A 23,453-nucleotide genomic window follows, 5' to 3' on the forward strand; every position below is an offset into this window, starting at 1 on the left:
TTTATTTATTTATTTGACAGAGAGAGAGAGACAGGGAGAGAGGGAACACAAGCAGGGGGAGTGGGAGAGGAAGAAGCAGGCTTCCCGCCGAGCAGGGAGCCCGATGCGGGGCTTGATCCCAGGACCCTGGGATCATGATCTGAGCTGAAGGCAGACGCTTAACCAACTGAGCCACCCAGGCGCCCCTATGGCTGGTTTTTAAATTGCAATTCAGTATCCATTAATGGGTCATGAAATAAACTTAATAGGTCTCCTGCCACCGACTCTTTTTTTAAATGAAATAGACTAGAATAGAAAATATCAGAGTACATCACAGGTGGTAAAGGTGTTTATCAGGAAACTAGTTTCGCTTATATGGATAATTGGGCCAAAATACCCATAGTACTTTGTATCATAGGGTCACAATTAAAACATCTCTAAAGGGGGTGCCTGGGTGGCTAATTCGGTTAAGCGTCAGTCTTCGGCTCAGGTCATGATCTCAGGGTCCTGGGATCGAGGCCTACGTTGGGCTCCTTGCTCAGCCGGAAGCCTGCTTCTCCCCCTGCTCGTGCTCTCTCACTCTCTGTCAAATAAATAAATAAAATCTTAAAAACGAAACAAAACAAAAAAACCTGTAAGGACATAGGTCTACAGTGTACTGTACAATAGGATTACAAGAGGTAGAATACTATATCTGAGACCAAGCCTAGAAGGGAATACACAGGAACAAAGATAGGAACTGTGTTAAGAGTGGTAGGAGAACGAGTGTTACTTTTCATTTATAAGTTTTCCGTGATGTTTGTAGGCAGGTTTTTTGTTCTTTGTTGTTTTTTTTAAAGCAATGTCTACACCCAAGGTGGGACTTGAACTCACAATTCCAAGATCAAGAGTCACACGCTCCACCTACTGAGCCAACCAGGAGCCCCTGTAGGTGGTTCTTACAATAAAACAATACAAATGAGTAAGAACACATGACCAAAAAAAAGGAATACCCACAGGTCATTATCAAAGCCCACAGAGCCAAGAGGCTCAAGGTGGGGCTTCCTGGAGAAACAATGCTTCAGGATGGGCCTTAAATATCGGACAGAATTTGAACGGCGCATAGGGGATGGCCTTAAAATAAGTAGGGCGGTCACTAAAAGGATGAAGGGTACAGAAGGATAAGATGGGGTGAAAAAAAAATGTCTCTGTGATGTAAAATGGTTCTGAACTAGGAAAGAAAGGAGCAGCCCCAACTCTGGACGGTGGGCCATTGTTCCTCCCGGACCAATCTAATCCTCCTCCCCCCACCTCGCCAGAGACCTCAAACTGGAGGTTGCCCCTCATAAACATGGCCGCGCCAAGCCGGTCACGCCCCTCAACGAGGTGGTGACCTCCAGTGGCCCCACCTCCCGCCGCCTCTGCGGCCAATGAGAGGGAAGTACGAGGTTGGCGCATGAGTGCTGCCGCCAGTGGGTGCGTCCAATAATGAGTGGGGGATCCCGGCAAGTAACATGACCAAAAAGAAGCGGGAGAATCTGGGCGTCGCTCTAGAGGTGAGGGGATAAGTGGGGGGTGGGCCGCGTCGTTAGCTGCCTTCTCCCCGCGGCGGGGTACAGTGGGTCGGCCTGGCGACAGGTTGGAGGAGGGGCTGAGGGGAGGAAGTGAGGGCGACGCGGGTTTGGGAGAGGGACGCGAGGGGCGTGAGAGCGTCCGATGGGGGTACCCGAAGGTGAGGGCGGGACGGGGGAAATGGAGTTTGGAGAGCCCGAGGGGGCACCAGAGGTGGGGACAGAGGTGAGGGGACCTCCACAGGGGAGGAGCCGTGGAGGTGAAGAGGAAGCCCCGAAGAGGACGGGACGCGGAAATAAGGAGGCCCCGAGGGGAGACGTGTGATTGAAGAGGACGCAAAAGGGGCGGGCCCTCGAGGTATGGGCACCCCAGAAGGGTAGATACCTGTGGCTGAGGGCCCCCCAAAAGTGAGAGAGCCCATATTGCTTAGCATATTACTAAATGGCTTAAACATCCCCTGAGATGGGAAATTTTTCCTCTGGGGTACTGAAGCTCGTAGCCAGAAAATTACTTCGGGAATCTGTGGGAGTTTGTAGAGAATTCTGGAATGATGAAGTTCCTTCCCAAAGAGCTTAAAAATAATGTACTGCATGTGGAAGGGAAAGAAAATTGAGGCATATTGAGCAACTGCTACGTGGTACTTTATTTGCATTCTCAGTCAGCCCCCCCTACAAGCCCGTGAGAGTTTTAAACCGATGGGGAAACTGAGGTTTCAGGCAGAGCCCAGGCTGAAGCAGTGGAGGAGCTGAGATGCAGCGCAGGTGATTTGCCCTCTACTGCATCTTCTTTCTTCTGTGTTACAGTTCCCTCGATTACTGTCCCGGTAGTTAACAGAGAGCTACAGGGTGATGGTCTTCGTGAGCTTACTGCCAGTTCAGTAGTTCTCAAACTTCAGGATGCATTAAGAATAATTTGTAGAGCTTGTTAAAAATGGAGAGTTGAACTGTCTCCCACCCCGAGTAATTCAGTTAAGACTTCGGATGTACGTTTTCAACGAGTAATCTGCATTTTTTTAAGTAGATTCCATGCCCAACGTGGGGCTTGAACCCACAAACCTGAGATTGAGAGTCCCGTGCTCTACCGACTGAGCCAGAGCCAAGCACCCCCAGGAATCTGCATTTTTAACCAGCTACACTCACCCATGCTGTTGCAAGAGGTTTTAGTACCACCCCTGAGAAATATTGGCCTACCTGGTACAAAAAAAAAAAGGTTGGTGGAAATATGAACCTCCCTCTAAAAGAGAATTTGAGTGGTAGAATGAGGTGGCACTGTGTAGTGGGAAAAGCATAGACTTTATAACCTGATCAGGACAAAATAAGCTGCTGTAACAGAGAAACCCTAAAATTCAGTGGCTTCAGAAAGTTTATTTTTTTCTAATAGGGTAGAGCAGGGATTGACAGATGTTGTCTTTAAATGGCCTGATAGTACATGTCTAGGCTTTGTGGGCCATATGGTCTCTGTTGTAACTACAGTTAATCCTAATTATTCACGGATTCTGTATTTGTGAATTTGCCTTCCTGCTAAAATGTATTTGTAACCCCCAAATCAGTACTTGCAATGCTTTTGCAGTAATTCACAAACAAACCTGTGAAAAATTTGAGTCACCTGAGGCGCAGCTAAGGTCGAACAAAATAACGCTCTGCCATCTTATTTCAGCTTATACTATAAACAGGTGTCCTTTTTGTGGTCTATTTAGTGCCATGTTTTTTGTGTCTGTGTGCTTTTTGTTGGTGATTTTGTTGCTTAAAATGGCCCTCAGGTGTAGTGCTAAAGTGCTGTCTAGTTTTCCTAAAGTGCAAGAAGGCTGTGTTTGCCTTACAGAGATATATGTCAGATAGGCTTTGTTCGGAGTTGAGTTATAGTGCTGTTGGCTGTGAGTTCACTCTTCATGAATCAGTAATATATATTAAATAAGGTCTCTGAACAGAAACACACAAAAAACAAGGTTTTGTATTGATCACTTGATAAAATTGTTGTGACCAGAGGCTCATAGGAATCTGACCTGCTTCAGTATTTGCTAATTCATTGTTGGCAGCAACTTTACAGAACATAACTGCCATAAATAAGGAGCATCAACTATGCTTAGATAGGCTATCTTAGCATGAAAGCAGCCATAGACAGTATGTGAATTAATGGGTGTAGCTGTGTTCCAATAAAACTTTATTTACAAAAAAAAAGGCAGTGGACTGTATTTGACCCCTAGGCCGTAGTTTGCCAATTCCTGGTCTAGAGTGGTTCTGCCATATTCCCCTCATCTTGTGACGCTGCCATCCCTTAGTGCCTTAATGTCACCTCATGAATGAAACTAAGTCACATCCCATTGACGTGTCCCCTGGCAGGGAAAGAGAGTGAAGGAAGCATAAGCATCACTGTCTTTTTTTTTTTTTTTTTTTAAAGATTTTATTTATTTAACAGAGAGAGACACAGCGAGAGAGGGAACACAAGGAGGGGAGTGGGAGAGGGAGAAGCAGGCTTCCCCCTGAGCAGGGAGCCCGATGCGGGGCTCGATCCCAGGACTCTGGGATCATGACCTGAGCCGAAGGCAGACACTTAACGACTGAGCCACCCAGGCGCCCCAAGCATCACTGTCTTAAGAGTCGTTGGCCCAGGGGCACCTGGGTGGCTCAGTTGGTTAAGTATCTGACTCATGATTTCAGCTCAGGTCGTGATATTTTGGGTTGTGGGATCAGTGGAGAGTCTGCTTGAGATTCTCTCTCTCCCTCTGCCCTCCCCCCACTCACATGCTCGCTTGCATGCGCTCTCTCTCTTTTCAAATAAATCTTAAAAAAAAAAAAGTCATAGGCCCAGAGTGCCCACTTGCCGTTGGCAAAGATGCGAGATAAGACTCTAGACCTCACCCAACTGCAAGGGGCTGCTGGGAAATGCATTCATTGGCTAGGAGGCCACGTGCCCAGCTACAGCTCAATCCCTGTGGAAGAAGGGCCTAGCATGTTTAGTGGACAGCCTGCAGTCTCTACTGCAGATTGCAATTTACCTCAAGTGTGGTGGCTTTTTTTAATTCTTTATTTAAATTCAATTTAGTTAACATATACTGTATTATTAGTGTCAGGGGTAGAATTTAGTGATTCATTGGCTGGATATAACACCCAGTGCTCATTATGTCAAGTGCCCTCCTTAATGCCCATCACCCAGTTACCCCATCCCCTCCAGCAACCCTCAGTTTGTTTCCTATAGTTCAGCATCTCTTATGGTTTGCCTCCCTGTTTTTATCTTATTTTTCCTTCCCTTCCCCTATGTTCATCTATTTCTTAAATTCCACATGAGTGAAATCATAGGGTATTTGTCTTTCTCTGACTGACTTCGCTTAGCATAATATCCTCTAGTTCCATCCACGTCATTGCAAATGCCAAATTTCATTCTTTTGATGGCTGAGTAATATTCCATTGTGTGTGTATATGTACACACACCACATCTTTATGCATTCATCTGTTGATGGACACCTGGGCTCTTTCCATAGTTTGGCTATTGTGGACATTGCTGCTATAAACATTGGGGTGCAGGTGCCCCTTCGAATCACTATGTTTGTATCCTTTGGGTAAATACCTAGTAATGCAATTGCTGGGTCATAGGGTAGTTCTATTTTTAATTTTTTGAGGAACCTCTATACTGTTTTCCAGAGTGGCTGCACCAGTTTGCATTCCCACCAACAGTGTAAGAGGGCTCCCCCTTCTCTGCATCCTCGCCAGTACCTGTTGTTTCCAGAGTTGTTAATTTTAGCCATTCTAACAGGTGAGGTGGTATCTCATTGTGGTTTTGATTTGTAACCTCAAGTGTGGTTTTGAGGATACCGTATGTGTAAAATACCAGCCAGTGGGTCTCCAACCCCTCTTCCTTTGCCCACTTCCACTACAGAGGTTAGAAAAGCTCAAGAGATGCTTTCCCAGACTCAAGTGTGGTTTTAAGGAGACCATATGTGTGAAATACGTAGCACACGCCTGGCTCAAGGTGGAGATAAGCAACAAACAGTGCCCTTATTAGTAGCCTTTACAGTTCTTTTGCAGTCTTCCATCATGGCTAAGTCCAGCCCCCTTGTTCGGACTTAGTTTCCTTTTCTGTAACATGAAGACCTTGAATTTCATCAGGGGTTATAAGTTCATTGACCATCATCCAAATACAGATCACAGAGGTCTTTTGTTTGGCTGACACAGGTTTCTAAAATGTTTTAAATTTGGTGGACAGATGCTCTCCTAGTGCATTTACCAGTCACATTCACCCTTTTTTTTTATCCTATCAATACCAATGTAGATATTTACATTTGTGATCTTGGTCTCTAAGGTTACTTTTTGCTTAGATATTCTAAGATTCGAGATCTATAACTGCACCTTAGAAAAAGCTTGGCATCTGGCTGTCTCCCCACCTGTTCCTCCGTTGCCCCCAGCAGATTTGAGTATTGAATGTGCACTGATGCTCAGTAGCAGTGGATATTGTCCTCTTATTAAAAGTCATGTGCTCAGAGCCAATGAAGTGGTGATTTAATCAAAATGTTTGTTAATCTGACGAGTGCAATAAAACCCCCACAAGTGAGTGATCTCAGCACCTGCAAACAGTCTCCACTTGTTGTAATGAAGCAATTACCAAGCAGGCAGCACTCACCCCAAGGGCTGGCTTGGGCCAGCTGTCCCGGGCAGTCACCTCCCAGGACAACCAAGGCACCCCCTAGCAGCCTCCACTCATGTCTCCTCTCAAGGTCTTTTTATTCCAACTCATTTGCCACCCTGTAAGATCTCAGAGTTGGAAAAGACTGGCTACGAGTTTAGCTTCTGAGAGTTAATTCTGAATAATGAGAGAGCATTCAGATGAGAAATCACCAGCTTTGCTGATTTTAATGTGTGGAAGGAGGGAAAGGCTGCATTTCGGTCTTAACTGATAGGATTTTGGCTGATGTAAACCCTGTTTCTGTTTTTGTAACCTCTGATAGTAATGAGCTGTTACTTGGTCATTGTACTTTTCTTTCACAGCTAGACCATTCAGCTTGGTGTTTTCAGATGCTTCAACAGCCAGTGGGTCTTAACAGGTGTGTGGTGTCTTAGCTGACCTCTTAAGAGGGATAACTGGGTTAGATCTGGTCCCTAGTACAAAAATCTGTCAGTTTGGAAACTTTACAAGGTACAGAAAGCTGACCTAAGTAAATAGGAATATACCTTCTTCCCCATAACAAATTTGGAGGTAAATGGCCACTGGCATTGGTTCAAAAGCTCAGCTAATTCAAGGCTGGTATTTCTGCATTCTCTTAGCTGTTTCCTCATATTCACAAGATAGCTGCCACAGCTCCAGTCATCATATCCAACTTTAAGTCAGGAAGAAGGATAAAGGGATTACAACACTGTCCCCCTCCTTTTTTTTTTTTAGATTTTTTATTTATTTGAGAAAGAGAGCTCACAGAGGGAGAGGGAGAAGCAGACTGGTTGCTGAGCAGAGAGCCCGATGTGGGGCTCAATTCCAGGACCCTGGAATTATGACCTGAGCTGAAGGCAGACGCTTAACTGACTGAGCCACCCAGGAGCCCCACAACACTGTCCCTTTTATCAGAAAAGCATAAGCTGTCCCAGGAGTCTTCCAGCTGACTTCTGGAACATCTCATTGGCCAGAACTGGATCATGACCATCTCTGGCTGCAATGAGTATGGGAAAGCATCTCTTGAGCTTTTCTAACCTCTGTAGTGAAGGTGGGCAAAGGAAGAGGGGTTAGGAATCAGTGTTGTGTTGGCCAAATAATAGTATCTGCTATAGGGAATAAAGTGAATGGGAGTCATTTAAATTCACCAGAATCCTAACCAGAAAAAGAGGTGGTAAATTGAGGGGAGAAAATTACCTAGGCAGGATGAGCACAAGAGGAAAGAACCTTGATGTTGTAATTATTTGTTCAGTATAAGCCACCGCTGTAAGCTCTCTGCATAGGGAGGCAGAAGCACCAAGTTGTTGGTTTGCAAACTGGCCCCCTTCCATGGAGGACAGAGAGAGACCCAAGAAAGAGGCAAGTGACTCCAGAGGCAGGTTTAATAAGCAAGGGAACTTACAGGTGAGGCTCGTCTTGGGCAATGAGTAAGAGGAATAGACCTCCGCATCCGCCCGCCAAATCTTCAAAGTTTGTGTAGAGGCCTTAACTGGGTTCAGTCACGTATACTGTCCAGATGGTCTCCATAACACATGGTCTCTCAAGGCTGTGTCCTTGGAACAGCTCCCACTGTGGGAACAGTGGGCAGAACGTACATTCCAAGGTCAGCGGAGGGATGAGGAGCCTCCGATTGCCCTAGTCCCGCGCTCAGGTTAACCGGTGGTCACGTCCTCTTCGTCCTCTTCGTTACCTCCTCCAACGCAAAGGTGAAGAGAGTCACAGTTCTGGAACAGGCTGTGCACAAGGCTGGGGGGCATCTAGCAATTTTCTAAGACAAGGGGCAGAAGCAGCTTAGTGGACCATCAATAAATATTTACTGAATTGGCTTGAGTGGCTGGAGGAAGCACTTGAACCCTCGCCCCTGCCGTCTGGGCCCTGTTGAGTGGTTCACTGGTCAGAGGTTAGGAGGCCACCGTGGGGCAGACAGTTGGACACCACCTTGCGGGGGAGCCACCCGTCCAGGGACTGGGAGGAGGGCTCATGGCATGCAGACACCGCAAGGGCTGCTGACCATTAAATGAGCCTCACCTGCTGCCACGCGCAAGCGACAGGTTGCCATCGGGCAGGTAATTTCTCTCGGCAGCCTGTGTCTGGCTCCATTCCACTTGACGGGGGTCAGGAGACTAAAACCTCATTACCTAACACGGCTGGATGTCAGCATGTGTGGAGTGGCTGTTTGCCAGCATCTTAATTAATGAATTCATAAGGCATGGGGTGGATGCCAGTTCTTGAATAGTGCTTTGAGCCTTTCAGTGATGAAGAAGCTTTTGCTAATTTATCAAAAAAATTTATATTGGGGGAAAGAGGAGAAAACAAATCCCAAACAACGTTCTGGCCCAGGGACAGCTGAAGGCTTCAGGCAAGGACTGACATGGCTCTCCTTGTAGAGCTGCTCAGCACGCCAGAAGGTCTCACAAGGTCCCAGAGCTTGCATTGCAAGCGTTTCAGCAGGGCCCCTCATGTGCCTGACCTCGGGCGGTGGAGGAGGGGGCGGTGAGTCTCCAGAGAAATGACAAGCCCTTTGGCTCTCTGCTTTTCCTAAAAATTGTTCCTTGATTAAAAACTGGGAAGGTTTACGGTCTTCATCTGCTCAGCCTGGAAGACAAACTTCTGATGATTGGTGGAGACATGGATGGAGGTTTTTGTCTTCTGTCCCCACAGAGCCCTGAGCCTCCTCCACAGCAAAACATCCCTTCAGCAGCGTCAGGGCAATCGGCCCTTTGGGGTTTGAGGCTGGTCACTTGGCAAATCAAGGCCCATGGCCCTCATGTGACTTGGCTATGTGGCCTGATGGCCTCAGATGGAAAGCCCCAGTGCTCTTGCCACAGACCATCTGGGCAGGTGTTCTGGCCTCTTGACCCATAATGTCCTGGGGCCTCCCTGACATGTGAAAATTTCCAGAAATCCAGTTCCCAGGCTGCTGGGGCTGGAGATAAAACAGCTGAGTTGGCACGTGAAAAGAAAGGCCTTGCTACCCACTGGGGAAAGAAGGGCTTCTCCAGCCTACCTAGCTCACCTTTCTCCTTCTCAAAACGGTCTGTTTTGTGTGAATTTTGGAGGGTGCTGTGGCAGTTTAGGCAATCTGGGGGAGGGTGCCAGGGATGTTCGAGAAGCCGGAAGTTGAGGGGGGCGGTAATTGCCTTCAACATGAGGACAGGCGCTCTGCTCCTGTTTCACTGTCTCCAAGCAGATTTCCGTCGGGTTCTTCCCTCACAGAGAGTATCTGTTACCTGGACAGAGAGCAGGCAGAGCCCTTGTACAGATTATTCAGAGTAGAGAATCTGTTGAAAGCAGATCAGCAAGCTTAGATTGGCTTCGACTGAGATGTGGAATGGCTTTGTTCTGCAGAACCCTTCTTGGTCATGACTGTTTTCATGAGGGATTTTGGAGAAAGAGCTTGAAGTGTTGGAAAGAACATAAGCTCTGACGCAGGAAAACCTCAGACTCAGACCCTCAATTCTGCCACTTCCCAGTTACATGACCTTGCTTAAAATCTGCACTGGGAGTTTGCTTCTCTCTAAAATGGAAACCGTCCCTTCTTTGCAGAGTTGACGCAGACATCGGTAGCCTACACGAAGCTGCCACAACACGCCTGGCCTGGGGTACGAGGAGTGGTGGTTACTCCCAGGAGCTGAGTGGCTTAGGGCCAGTATGTGGGGTGGCAGCTAACAGCACAGACTCGGACTGCCCAGCCCCCCCCATGTACCCACTGTGACCCCGGACAAATGACTTCATCTCCATGGCCCGAGCTTCCTCATCTGCAAAAGGTGAATACAGGAGTTCCCCCTTATCCATGGTTTTACCTTCCGAGGTTTCAGTTACCCGCAGTCAGCTCAGCCTGGAAGCAGATGATCCCCCTTCTGACATATTGTCAGAGGTGGATGGCAGCCTAACGCTGTGTCACAGTGCCTACGTCCTTCACCTCATATCACCTCATCACGTAGGCATTTTTCACCTCGTATCAGCACAGGAAGGGTACAAATACAATACAGTACAGTAAGATATTTTGAGAGACTGCATTCATATAACTTTTATATATGGCCTTTTGTCATAATTGTTTTATTATTAGCTATTGTTAATCTCTTACTGTATCTAATACATAAACTATCATAGGTATGTGTATAGGAAAAAACATTTTATATATATATATATATATATATATATATATATATATATATATATATAGGGTTCAGTACTGTCTGTGGTTTCAGACATCCACTGGGGTCTTGGAGCGTGTTCCCAGCAGATGGGGGGACCGCTGACTGATGCTCCTCCTGCCCCCTCACAGGGTTATTGTGAGCATTCTGTGAGTGAGGTGCTGAGAACAGTGCCTGGCATACAGTGCACGCTATAGAAGTGCTGGCTGCTGCTGGTAGTGTGGTTTAGTTTTGCGTGGACTTTTGGCTTCTGGAAGTTGCTTTGACTTGTGCTGTGCCATCTAGCTAGCCCCACACCATGCTCTTTATTAGCAAGTACCTGGCCAGGCAGCTGTAGGATATGCCCCATGACCACTGCCTGACTCCTGAGTTAACCTGTTCCAGCAACTTCTGGCAGTCACTGGCCAGAAGCTCTTGAGAGCAAGGCTGGGAAAACCAGAAATAACTTCCTAAACCAGAAAGCAGAGTGGCCTGCGTAACCCAGAGCTCTAAGTCCTGAGGGTGCTTTCTGCACTTTCCCAGAAGAAAGCCTGGCCCTAGACAGTGGCTTGGGGTGGGTGGGAGCCACCTCCCAGGCTGTCAAGATGCTCACGGGAGCACCATTCAGCCACCCTCAGTAGGAGCACCTGCAGCAGGGAGCGTGGCTCGTGCCTGTCAGCAGGATATGAGCTGTGCACGAGGGCCCGGCAGCGGCCAGACCTGGAGCGGGCCCCCAAACCCCCATGGGGCCTGACCTGACCAGTGTGCTGGGCAGTTATCCGTGCGTGAGCTGGCACTCGGGTTCACCATCGCCAAAGAGGCCTCACTCGGGGTTTCGATTCCAGGAGGCTCCACACTCCTGAAAAGATGCCTCACGGGGATTTCAGACGAATTTTACAGTTTCTCTTAACACAGTGGTTTTATGGCGTTATGGGACCCCAGGGAGACTTCCCTAAAGCTCTGAGAATAAGGTGTTATTCCCCAAGTCAGGTGGCAGAGGGGATTTTGCTTAGCTAGCTCAGGGCTCCTGACCGGCAGGTACAGCACGGGAAGCACGCGGCACTCGGAGCCGCATCCGAAGGGCACTTGAGGAGGGCTGCAGGAAGTCTCTGCCCCTGGTGACTGGAAATGGAGAAGCCCTCGCTTCCCCTGGCACCTGCCCACAGGATCGGCGGCCCCACTTGGCTGGAGTGGGGCCTCTGTGGACCTCGACTGCCTGCTGCCTGCTGGGCTGACTTCAGAACCTCACATTCTTATGCAGGAAATGCCTCCCCCCCCACCCCCACCCCGTGGAGAATCCTTGGTCCTAAATTTCTCACTGAGCCTGCTCTTCTGCCCACTCTCGAAGCCGCCCACCAGGCTCCAGGCTCTGATTGCCCAGTCCGTGCGTGGGGCAGAAAGGCAGCGGGTCTCATCCTGTCTGCGGTAGAATCACTCGTGGGCCTGTCCTGATCGAATGCAGACTTCCTGGATCCCCGATCCAGGGCCTCCTCTGGGACCTTCAGCTCCTTCCCACTCTCTGCCTTATATACTTTTTCCCTCCCACTCCGCGTCTTCCTTTCTGGGCTCAGACCAGCAGTCCCCATGGTCTGGGCTCGGGGTGAAGAACCAGCTGTCCTACCAGGACACCCTGCACACTCACCACCTACCTCTCGGTCCCCTGAACCACGGCACGTGCGTTTTCACACCTACCAAGCCCTCAACTGTGTGTGAAGTGCCAGAAGGCACAGTTTGCTAACTGGTAGAGAGCTCACACCACCACCTTTCTGACTTCTTGTGTCCCTTTGCAGCCATGCTTCACCTGCTCACCATCGTCTCCAAGAGACGCGGTGTCCTTTGTCCCTGTATAAAAACGGGACACTTGGTCTCCTGAATACACATGTAATGCGCGGCTATGTTATACTGTAACTTTACATTGGGGGTCGCCACTCTCGCTCCCACACTGTGCCTGAATGAGTGCCTCGGCTCGGTCCCCACCCCGGCTGTTAGCGCTTTGCCGCGGATGGTCCCAGCCGGCAGTGCTGCCCCCGATGGCTCCAGGAAAGTCTCCGCACCTGAGCCACTCTTGGGCCAGCCACACTCTTCTGCCTGTTGACCCTGTATCCAGCCTGTTGGGCAGGAGTCCTGGGAGCCTCTGTGGCCTCCAGAGTGTAACCTTCTCTTCCTGCTAGAGTTGGTCTAGTCTCTTTGGTGGGGCCTTTCTGCCTTAGTCCTGGGGCTTCACATTCCTGCGCCCTGCAGAGCCACGGTGTGGGTAAACATGGTCTCCATCTGCCAGGCCCCGCCTGCCATTCCGTGTCTCCTCAGATGCCCATTCACACGCAGACTGCACTGAGTCTGTCTGCCCTTAGACACTGCTCCGGACCTCATCGTCGGGTGCCACCAGGCCCAGCCTCAGCAAGTTGGTGCTGGCTCCGGAGCCGAGCCCAGCCCAGCTTCATCCCCAGGCAGGAACATGAGGTTCCCAGCATGCTGTGTTCTGAGCCAGCTAACTTCAGAGGCAGTGCTGTTCTGATAGGCTACCCTGCGGGCCCCCTACCCCCCCAACCCCACTGCTGAAGCCCTCCATAGACTCAGGATGGCCATATCCCAGCTAGATGGTCTCCCCTTGCCGCTGCTGCCAGCCAGTGATGAGTGGCGATTCCTCTCCATCACACACCCCCACTTCTGTCTCCTTCTCTTACTCTAACCTCACATTAACTCACTTTTCTTTCTGTTCCCCAAAGAACCAGTGAAAACCATCCTTTGCTAATAATGACAGCACACACTTAGTTAACTCATAATTACTATGTGTGTGTTCAGCACTGTTCTAAGCACCTTACACATACTGCCTCATAGCATCCTCACAACTTTTTGAAATATGAAACATTAACTTCATTTTACACATGAATAAAATGAGGCATAGAATTAAGGAAGTCCTTTAGAGGGCAAGTGAGCAGCAAGCTGAGGCACCCGATTACAGCCCATCCTCTCACTACCACACTTCTCAGGACCCACAATTTCAGGCGTCTGGGCACTGGGCTCCGAACTGCTTGCCCAGCTCTGAACCTATGTTTTTAGAATCTTTCTGACATTTGTCGTCTTATTCTGGTCCTAACCCTGTGCCCTCTCTCCTGTCCTGGCTATATTGTCCTCTATTGCCTTTAGCGTGGCGGCTGAGAGAAAGCTACCCAAGGACTATAGATTTGCACTGAGGAATCTGCAAAGTGCATAATCCACATGCATGCCATCGAGAGTTGACTGAAAACCCACGGAGGGACTGCCTTTAAGGCCCACTTTCTGGGTCCTCTCCCCCATTTCTGGCCCATCTTGAGTCAGCCCCACTCTGTAGGCACCACTCCTGACCCCAGTCACAACTAAAAGATGCATCCTGACCTTCCCTCCGTGCCGCAGCCAGGTCACTCTGAATCTTTGCACCCATTATTATAGCTGCTCGAGAGCCAGCTTCTGCTGCAGGGTGTTTGACTGCCAGCGGGGTCACCTTCTGAGGACGAGTTTGTGGCCTATTGAAGAGCTTCTTGACAGTCTCAGCCTCCCCTCACTCAGCCCACATCAAGCAGCTGGGTTACAAAAAGGGGAACTTGCTATTTAGAAGGGAATCAGAGAGAGCTGTCAGCAGGACATAAATATTCATAGAGGGAGGTTAGAACTTGAGTCCCTAAAACCTTGATTTGTGTTCGTCCGTTTAAGCCTCATTAAAAAGTGGTAAATGAAAGTGGGGATATTCAGTGGAACTGCAGATAAATTGGGCTTGTTCAGATAAAGGCCTCCGACTGCCAGCTCCGCAGGCCCTGCCCAGAGCACGAAGGCAGATTGGCTTGGCCACTTGTGGTTTGCCAACCTCAATTTAAAGATTTTGCTTAGCATGAGTTCCCAGCCTTGTTCTGGGCCAATTACCACTTGTCTGGGCACCTGGTAGCGTTCCAGAGGTGTTTAGGGATGGAAATCCCCAAGCTGCTTCTCCCCAGAATGACATACGAACTAGGACTTGGCCCAAGGGGCTGCAGGAAGAAATCTAACCTAGGACTAAAGATTTGCACTGGGTTATCCACAAAGCACATAATCTGTGTGCAAGTATAGTTGTTTCTCCTTCTAGCTTCTTCGAGCTTTGGGCACTAAGGGAGGGTTTCAGGCTCGAGTTGCACTGGGTTATCCACAAAGCACATAATCTGTGTGCAAGTATAGTTGTTTCTCCTTCTAGCTTCTTCGAGCTTTGGGCACTAAGGGAGGGTTTCAGGCTCGAGTTGCTTCACACGTGAGGTCTAGATCTGTCCCTAGCTCCTCAGCCCCATCCATGTCCAACCTGAGTCATTCCTCCATGGCTACACACACAGATGCAGCAGGCCAGGCCTTGCGGTGACCACAAAGGAAAGACTGATGGCCACCATTCTAGGATAGGAGCTACGAAGTCAGGCATCCTTAGGAGCCAGGCAGTCACATACACAAGTGGAATGGGCCAATCTGGGTGACACTCGATCCCTGGGCTACAAGTTTACACCATAGGCCCTAGGGGTCCCAGAGTCTAGGAAGGTGAGGTAGGACGCTCCTAGCTGGGATGACCTAGTGTGCTGTCAGCCTTATGAGAGAAGGCCTGGTTCATCTGCCAAGGGGAGGATGTAGTACCTCTCCAGCCGAGGGCAGCAGAGAAGGCCTTGTGGAGGAGGTAGCACTTCAAGAATTAAGCTTTGGGACCTAGTGTGGAATTTGGTGCCCTGCCTGTGGTTTCTACACCATGGGGTGGCACAGTCCGCAGGGGCTGGGCTGAGCGTGCTGCTGTGACAAGTGGGCCATATGGTGGCCTGAAGCACCTGCTCTTCTCATCCCACCCCACTGACCATCACATCAGGCTGTTACTATCCCCAGGCACAGGCCCCAGCTCCTTGCTGAGGCTGTTCCCCAGCACAGTCCTATCTTTGGTGCCAGTTAGCAGAGAAACGGTACAATTAACCAGGCAGTCAACTCAGGGCTCCTCAGTTGCTCCCTCCCACAGGGCCCTGCTTCTGCACCTGGAGTTGGCAGCCAGCTGAGGCTGTAGGGAAGGGACTAGATGGTGTGTCATTTGGGGCAGGCATGGGACAAGGCACAGTGGCTGACCCAGAAGTGGCTGGGGAGGTGCTGGCCAGGGAGAGGGGCAGAAGGCTTCAAGTGCATCTCTCCTGACACGGGCCCCAGAACAGCCGCCTGGGACTCTGGGATCCGCACTTGAAATCATTGATTACCGTCTCCGCAGGGGCCTTTCTGGAAGGGACTGGATAAAGAACTGGCTGAGGCCAATGAGGAGAGAGGTACTCCAGTCTGTCTCAGAAAAGTCATTCCCTTTGGGGATCCCAGGCTCCCATTTGTGAAGTAGAGGTCATATTTGCTATTCCTCCCAGGGATGTGGTGAGAGTAAGTGAAGTCAGATGGAGAATCAAGCATCCCCAGGACCTGAAGCACTATTCACTCAGCTGCCATGAGGGACACAAGGCCCTCTGAACCTTCCCACCCACCGAAATCTGGGCTTCTGCCAGCAGGGCAGAGATACTGGAACAGACCCAGGCCCAGAGAGGTGGCCGATGAGACAGACACCTGGAGACAGAGGAACTTTCAAAGCCACATGTATGATACCAGGAACCAGGTTTGGACGATCCAGTCCAGTATTTTACAAAATATTTTCTCACAACTCATTGTTTGCCCAAGAACACAGCTCTGAAACTATAATCAAAACAAATGGGAAAACTGATACCTTTGGCAGCCAGCCTTTGAGGAGCTTAGCTATTTTGCCCTACAAGTTACAGCTGCCTTGATAATGTTTTTGCACAAGAACCAAGTCAGAAAGAAACAAGCTTTTGAGCTGTGGTTTTTTTTTTTTTTTTACACTCAGTGATTTTTATTGATTCTCATGGGAAAATACATATCTTCTTAGCAACTTAAGACTACCTTAAGAAGTGTGTCAATGCAAAAAATACCTCTGCTTTTTGTCCCCTAGACGTCTAATCCCCCCATCCCCCACGTGTGTGGAGCGCTGAGGAAAGGCAGCCCCTCACTGCATCCTAGGCTAGGCCTGTGTAGCCGGCGCAGCTGGGGCGTGTGCTGGGGAGACAGGGCTGCCTGAGGGACTGCTCCTGTCTGCCCCCAACCCAGGCTTGGTCCAGAGGGGCGGGGCCGCCGAGCGAGCTGTTTCCACTGTGCAAAACAAAGCGGCTGGGGGGCCAGGGCCAGGGGAGGCAGGGCGCTGTCCAAGAAGACTCCTAGAGGCTCCTTCCTCCCCATCCCAGGATCCCAACTGTTTTGGAAGTTTTAAGGCTCTGTCACCCATCTTTATCTGCCGGCTGTGCCGTGTGTTTCAGATCGATGGGCTGGAGGAGAAGCTGTCGCAGTGTCGCAGAGACCTGGAGGCTGTAAACTCCAGGCTCTATGGGGCGGAGCTGAGCCCAGAGGCCAGGTAATGTGTCTGCCCGGGACTCCCGCCTTCCCCCAGCCCCTCATATTTATCCTGGGGCCCTGGCCCTGAGCTTCCATCACCCTGCCCCTTGCCACGGGAGATCCCTTGTTCCCTTCGTCCATCCTGCCCCCGTGTGTCAGCTGCCCCTCAGGACGGAAAAGGGCTTGAGCCATAATACTCCTCCTCCCCTCACAGGAAGTCTCTGGAGAAGGAGAAAAACCACCTGATGAGCAAAGCCTCCAACTACGGTAAGAAAGTTCCCTTCCTTTACCAGCCCCATCCTCCAGTCCCAGGGTCAGGAGGGGACAGACAGCCCAGGGAGCCCACCAGGTCATGGGGATCAAGAGGGTTCTTTGGGAGGGAGCCGCCCCCCCACCCCACAACCCACTCCCATCCCCTCTGCCCCCCCCCCAACTCCTCTGCCCCCGCTACTCCTCTGCCAAGACTATAGGAACCCACTGTAAGCCTGGAAGAGCAGGTTTGTTCCTTTGTTCCAGGGGAGATGGAGAGGCCTATGAGTCTGTTCTTCCTCTGTGGGATGAAGGGGAACGGTTGTAGTCAGGTCCAGAAGAGACTGTCACATCCACCCAGACTTGGGAGATCTGTCCTCCCCCGCCCCCCTCTCCCCTCCCACCTCACACTCCATTCCAGGAAAACCCTAGAGGTGAAGGAGGGGCTATGTGGGTGGAGCAATGCTGCCACCTTCTGGGCGCTGGGGGCAGAGCCGGAGGGCGGCTACTACCAGCCCTACCCCAACCCTGCCCCAGCCAGCCTGAGAGGAAGATGGTCTGCAGGGGTTCCTCAGACTTCTCGGTTTTGTTCTCCCGCTGAGACAGCAGACTTGCTAAGAATCAGCCCCAGAACAGTCCACATGATGGGGAATGTCCCAGAGGGACGAGTTTGAATCAACACTGTAAGCACAGCACATGTGTGCACACACACCTCTACCTGGGCCCCAGTCTCAGTCTGGCCTGCCTAGAGCTGATTTACAGGTACCTGCCCGTCCACACAAGTAGGGAAGGGATATCTGTTCTGTCTCAAGGCTAGCAATTTTTACAATCGCAGCACCAGCCCTCAGTTTACCTGAGAGGTAGCAGTACCGCCCACCTGCATGTCACACAGGGGATGAATGGATGCCCTGTGGCCATAGAATAGGACTGGCTTTCTCTAGAGGTGAGCCCAACCACCTTGTGGGCACTCCCTGCCTTCTAGCGTCGCTGGTTCCTGCTTAGCTGGGTGTCCAGCAGGGGGCAAGACCGGAAGCACCGATGGCGTGGCCCCACCCTGTACCTACTCCAGTGTCGGGCCTAAAAAGTCCCAGCTGCCCTGAGTTTCTAGTTGGCCAGATGAGACCCCCTGCAAGGATGAGTACCATGAAGCACCCCACGCCCACCCCCACCGGCAGTGACAGGCCAGAGGACTCACCTGGTGATGCCATGCCAACACCTAGCTTGGCTATCAGGTGTGGCCTTTTTGATGACCCCCTCACAAACTCCATCCTCAGCTTCCACTGCGTTTGAAGAAAAATGGTTGAGCAGCATTGGGTGATGGGATTCCTTTGGGCCAGGATCTGTAGCCAAAAGGTGGTGAGAATCTGGGCAGATCAAGGAGGACAGTCATTTTTGTGGATAAGGAAGTAGAGAAGCTGGGCGGGAACACCTCTGCTCTCAACAGCATGTACACCCATTTGCCAGAGAGGCGAGGCAGAGGAGAGTAGCAGATGGGCCCCAACTACCTGTTCACCACCCTGTTTTCTCCCAGAGAAGGAGCTAAAGTTGCTTCGGCAGGAGAACCGGAAAAACATGCTGCTCTCTGTGGCCATCTTCATTCTCCTGACCCTCATCTACACCTACTGGACCATGTGAGCCTGAGATTTCTCCAGTCTGCACAGGCTTCCCCTTGGCCCCCTGGTCACCAACCAGGCCATAAGCCTCAAGACAGCCAAGGTACAGGAGCATTTCTCCCCAACCCAGACACTGGAGCAGGGCCTCCTGTCAGCCCAGCCCCTCTCGCCTCCCGGTCCTGCTGTGGGGCCGGGGTCTCCAGAAGGACTGTGTGCTGCTTCCTCCCTCAGCCCAAGGGAAAGGCAATAAAGAACAGCCAGGCTGCTCCCGTCTGCTGAGTAAATGTCATGGTCTGACTGCAGCTGGAGGGCAGTGGGGGTGGCACTCAGGAATCAAGGAAGATGTTCAAGGGGAAATGCTTGGCTTAGAACTCAGGATGGGGGACAGGGCACTGCGAAGGTGAGGTCCCAGCTTAAGTGGAGAGTTAGAGAACAGAAAGCATTTTTAAAGCCAAAACGATTCTGGGAGCCATTTCCAGGGCTTAGGCGTGGCCCCACCTGTCCACCGCCCCCCAAACATGCTGTCTTGCCCTCCAGTCCGTACCACTGCCTGCGCGCAGAGGGTGACTGGGGACTTGTGGTCATGTGGAGGTCCCACGGGAGCACAGAGTTAACCCATCTTCAAGAGGCAAACAGGGCTGGTGAGGCCTGGCAGAGGGAGTGGGCAGCAAGAACCACGGTAATGAGCAGACAGACTTACGGTGACAGTGGCCAGTAAATCAGGCAGGGCTCGCTGGGAGAAGCGGTAGGGGCAGGGCCGACCGGAGCGGGGGCCCAGAGCAGCAAACACGTACCCTCCCACCAGCTCTGCTCCCAGCACCGGGACCAGGACGGTCAGGAGTGGGAGGCTGGAGCAAGGCAGAGCACAGTAGGGCTGGGCATGGAGACTATACCAATTAAAGTGGCAACGAGGAAAGGAGTTACCCCGGAAGCTGAGGCTGTGAGCCATCAAGGAAGGACCCTCGGGGCCAGGGCGAAGGAAGGAGCCAAGTGGAGGCAGGCTGCGGGAGACCAGCACCAGAGCTGGGGAGCTGCTGGAGAGGCTCCAGCCCTGAGCCGAGAGGGAGGTGCTATTGGCACCTGCACACCTCACCCAAGCACAGCCCCCAGCACCCCTGTGCAGACCCAGCACGGGTCAGTGAAACCACCTCTCCCTCCCTCTCTTCCTCCGGTCTAGTGACACTAATTGGTCTGACGCCTCTGTTATTTTAGTCACACAGACTGATCCTGGATTGTCACAGTGCCACCATGGAGTGAGCCGTGTGATTTATGTGGAGGGGGGAAGGTGCCTCCCTGCCCCGCTGGGCTGTAGGTTCATTCATTCTCCAGTCCCTGCTTCCAACAGGAGCTGCGTAATTTCTGGACTCTTCCAGGGCCCCTCTCCGGAAGCAAGCAGCAGGGCCTGCGGGGCCCAGGAACTTGCACAGGTTCTGAGTAAACCAACCTGCTTTTCCCCCTCTTCTTAAGCACAGCTTCCCCCACTTCTCCAGCCCAAGCGGTTTCATCCAAGCCAATCCCAGGCCACACAGCACCAAGGACAAATAGCAATAGCCCCAGCACAGAGCCACACAGGCATTAAAAATATGTTTATCTTTAATGATCCAAGATTCTGCAAGACACACTGATATACCCAGAATTGGGTGGAAATACAGCTTTCTCAGCGGTGCTGCCGCCAACCTGGGGGGAGGGAGGGGCTGGATGCTGGCTGGAGACCCTCCCCCCAGGTACAGTTCCAACCTCACAGGGAGTCTCAGTGCCCTATCTCCATGGAAACCAGCCCAGCACTGGGATGGGGCTCTAGGGAGCCCCTAGGAGCATCTCTGAGAGGTATTTCCCATTAAAAACAACCACAGCTGCCCTCCCCCACCCAAAGCTATTGCCCAGCTTCCCCTCTTCCCCCTCTGCCAAGACAGAGGAAATGGAGTGACCACAGAAGGACAAACAAAGTGACTGTACTTCCTATTGGGCAAGAAAAACGAAGGGAGGGGTTAGCAAGGTAGCTGTGGCAAATGGGGGAGCCATGATTGCCAAAGGCCCAGCTGTGACCCAACCCCAGAGGTACCCTGTGTTGCCAGGGGGCCACTGCTCTGGGGCATAGAAAAGGGCAGGTCTTCAAGGCTGCTTCCTCCTCTAGAGCTGCCCAAGGTTCAGATCAAAAGGGGATGGGGCCCAGGAAGGCTCTACAACCCCAGGAGGCAGTCACACCCACTGCCAAGACACTACCTGTGTCATGATGCAGTGTCAGGGACGTGTGGCCCACATGCCTCCCTTCCCGGCCTGCGGGACTGTCAGAGGTCCGGCTGAGAAGAACTCCAGGGAAGACCAGGACAGGGGTCAGGGCAGGAGACAAAAATCTTCTCCAACTTGACATCAAAACAGAGCAAGTTCAAAGAAACAAAACCTTGATTTGTACAGCAGCTGCCCCGGCCTACACCCACTTAGGGTCGGCCCAATAAAAAGCTGGGCAGAGCAGGAGCATGGCCGCCCTCGGGCCAGTGCACGGAACTCAGAAAAGTGAGTCTACAGGATACAAGAGAGAAGGGCAGAGCCAAGGCCCTGCTGTTCTCTGACACGTCCTCCACTGGCCGCACGCTCCCTGGGCCCTGACCTCAAACCGCTGTAGGAGCAACATCAGGCTGAGCCCTGGCAGGCAGGTCTCCGGGGAGGGAAGTTCAAAAGGTGTCCCAGAAGGAACGTGAGAGTCCTCTGAAGGCCCCTGACTGAGTTCTTCAGGGAGAATGGAGAGACCACCCACCCCTTATGGCCAGGCTGCAGTGACTGCGCTCCCCAGTCCCTCTCCTTGAAGGGGAAAAAACCAGTACTGTGAGCCCCAGGCAGAGCGCCCTGACTCAGAGAACGACAGGTCATTCGGCAGGGGTGGGCATCCCCACGCCCTCAGGCGCTGTGTGTCTGGATGAACGAGAGGACATCTTCCTTGGACAGCTTGTCTGGGTCCTGGGGCTTCTGGGAGTCATGCACACGGATGCCATCCCCCCACTCCCAGAAGAGCCTGCCATAGTAGCAGATGCTGGGGAGAAGGAAGAGAAAGGAGGTCAGAGGGCTGTACCCAGGTGGAGCAGGACCAAGAGATCACCACCCCAGCCCCGGCGACCGTGATTTAGAGGGTTGGTTCTTCAGAGTCGGGTCGTGTGGGGGTGTTGGAGGGGGGGAACATCTGACTCCAGGTGAGGGTCTTCCCTCTGGTGGCCGAAAGGTACCCAGTAGGCCCCAGCTCCTCTTTCCTGACTTCCGGAACCAGCTTCTCCCAACAAAGAGCTGCTGCTGCTAATTGTGTCCAACTGAATTCCTACAATTACTGATACTCCTGGTTTATCTGTCTGTGCTGCTTGAGTAAAACAGTATTAGTGTGGCGACAGAAACTAGTGTCAGTGGCTAAATTATAGGCACATCAGAGCTGCTGGCTACTGTCAAAACCTAGGACTAACAATCTGGCAAATGGACACTGGGTCCTCATGAGGAATGACTAGGACCTTGAGTCCCAAGGGGCAGGGCTGCAGGCCCTCATTATGTTCCCACCATCAGGCCAGTACCGGAAAGTCACATAAGCAGTGGCTGCTCCAAGGGGCAGACGCCCTGCCTGGATGAGGCCCTGCCCACTGAGGATCGCCAACCATCAGAGCAGGTCCTGGCATCCCTTGCCTCTCACTGAGACTCTATCCAGAAGGGGGCCGCATCCCCACCCTTGGGAGGAGCCCGGCCCATGCTCAGGGGAGCCCCTGCTTGAGCAGCCATCTTTCTCAGGACTTGGGGTGTGCCCCAAGAAGGCTGGTATCCTGGCAGGAGCACCTGATGCTGCAAAGGGGGAAGGCACGGAGGAGGGCCACTTACTGAAATGGGGCAATGGAGTCTGCAGGGAGGTCAAAAGTAGAGATCTTGGTTTTCTTGTTGTAGAAGAACTTCCTCTTGAAGCTTTTGCTGAATCCCATAGTCCACGGCTCTGACAGAAAGAAGAGGGAAAGGTCATAAAGGATATCCATCATTCATGGGGGACAGGGGCAGACCAACAAAGGGGTGTGTCTTCCTGCACTCCTGTTCTTCCATTCCCCTCTCCCAAAAAGCCTGTGAGGATGCAGGCTCGATCACCAGCCCAAAGAGGCTCAAGGAGGACAACTAAGATAATTACTTCTCAGCAACCCCACCCCAGTCCTGCCAACCTGCCATCAGGGTGACAACTCTGGGAGCCCGGCAAAGCAAGGGCTCTGTTAACCAGAGGGCACTGAAGAAAAAGGAACGGGACCAAGGAAGAAATGGCCAAGCTTGACTCTGGAACTGCTGCTGCCCCCCTGAGAAGGCCCTTTTCCTGCCATGAGGACACCATCTGTGCACAGACCAATTGGGCTCCTCTCTCCCCAGCCCCAACCCAATCCCCAGGGGGAAACGCAGTCCCCGCCCCTCCAAAATACACCTCCAAGAAATGCCAGGCTGGCCGCTCTGCCCCTCAGCAGGCAGCTTTTGGCTCTGGGCCAGGCATCCCGGCTGCGGGAAAGGGCAGGGAACCATCCCTCATCACTTACCATTCACCGTCCTGACGATGTAGAGGCCCGTGGGCACAAAGTGCCGGTCATCCCGCCCTGTGTAGCTGAGCTTCGGGGTGCCACTGGAGCCCTTGATGATCTTCATTTCCAACCTGATTGCCCCGAGAGGAGTAAACACGAAGTGGGAGTACGTACGTGAGAGAGCGAGCGAGAGGGCAAGCACGCCCTCACGTTAGTCGCTGGCTAATATCAAAATCTCACCACCCACAGCGTTTTATCTCCGCTCAATGGAAGAAACAGGCAGAGACGGGAGCTGTTCGGGGCCACACGGCAAGGGAGCCTGTGCCGAGCTGGATGTAGGACTCAGGCTCTGAACTCTCCACCAAGCA

At 51.8% G+C, this 23,453-nt stretch overlaps 2 protein-coding genes and 1 non-coding gene across 8 annotated transcripts in view; 1 reads left to right on the forward strand and 2 right to left on the reverse strand.

Moving 5' to 3' along the window:
• The first annotated feature begins 1,390 nt into the window (after positions 1-1,390).
• Positions 1,391-23,218, forward strand: CCDC167 (coiled-coil domain containing 167). 3 transcript variants are annotated; one of them, XM_036074358.2, is made up of 5 exons: positions 1,391-1,514; positions 9,712-9,932; positions 16,559-16,725; positions 16,921-16,973; positions 18,487-18,852. In XM_036074358.2, exons 2-5 carry the CDS (start codon positions 9,891-9,893, stop codon positions 18,588-18,590), a joined length of 366 nt encoding a protein of 121 aa, XP_035930251.1. In that variant the 5' UTR covers positions 1,391-1,514; positions 9,712-9,890; the 3' UTR covers positions 18,591-18,852. The 3 variants fall into 3 exon arrangements, with proteins under 3 accessions (XP_035930251.1, XP_077911517.1, XP_077911516.1); XM_078055391.1 differs by lacking the exon at positions 9,712-9,932 and having other exon boundaries at positions 1,392-1,514; positions 16,631-16,725; positions 18,492-23,218; XM_078055390.1 differs by lacking the exon at positions 9,712-9,932 and having other exon boundaries at positions 1,408-1,514; positions 18,492-23,218.
• TRNAE-CUC (transfer RNA glutamic acid (anticodon CUC)) lies at positions 2,557-2,631 on the reverse strand. Its single transcript has one exon. It is a non-coding gene; the product is annotated as a tRNA-Glu (tRNA).
• Positions 20,144-23,453, reverse strand: part of CMTR1 (cap methyltransferase 1) — a 51,453-nt gene continuing 48,143 nt past the window's right edge. For all 4 annotated transcript variants that reach the window (XM_078055387.1, XM_078055386.1, XM_036074356.2 and 1 more), the window contains 3 exons: positions 23,104-23,216; positions 22,418-22,526; positions 20,144-21,596 (listed from right to left, as the gene is read on the reverse strand). In XM_078055387.1, coding sequence (XP_077911513.1) covers positions 21,464-21,596; positions 22,418-22,526; positions 23,104-23,216 — 355 coding nt within the window. In that variant the 3' untranslated portion in view covers positions 20,144-21,463. The remainder of the gene's footprint in view (positions 21,597-22,417; positions 22,527-23,103; positions 23,217-23,453) is intronic.

The sequence above is a fragment of the Halichoerus grypus genome, chromosome 9 (assembly GCF_964656455.1).
Source record: "Halichoerus grypus chromosome 9, mHalGry1.hap1.1, whole genome shotgun sequence".
NCBI lineage: Eukaryota > Metazoa > Chordata > Mammalia > Carnivora > Phocidae > Halichoerus > Halichoerus grypus.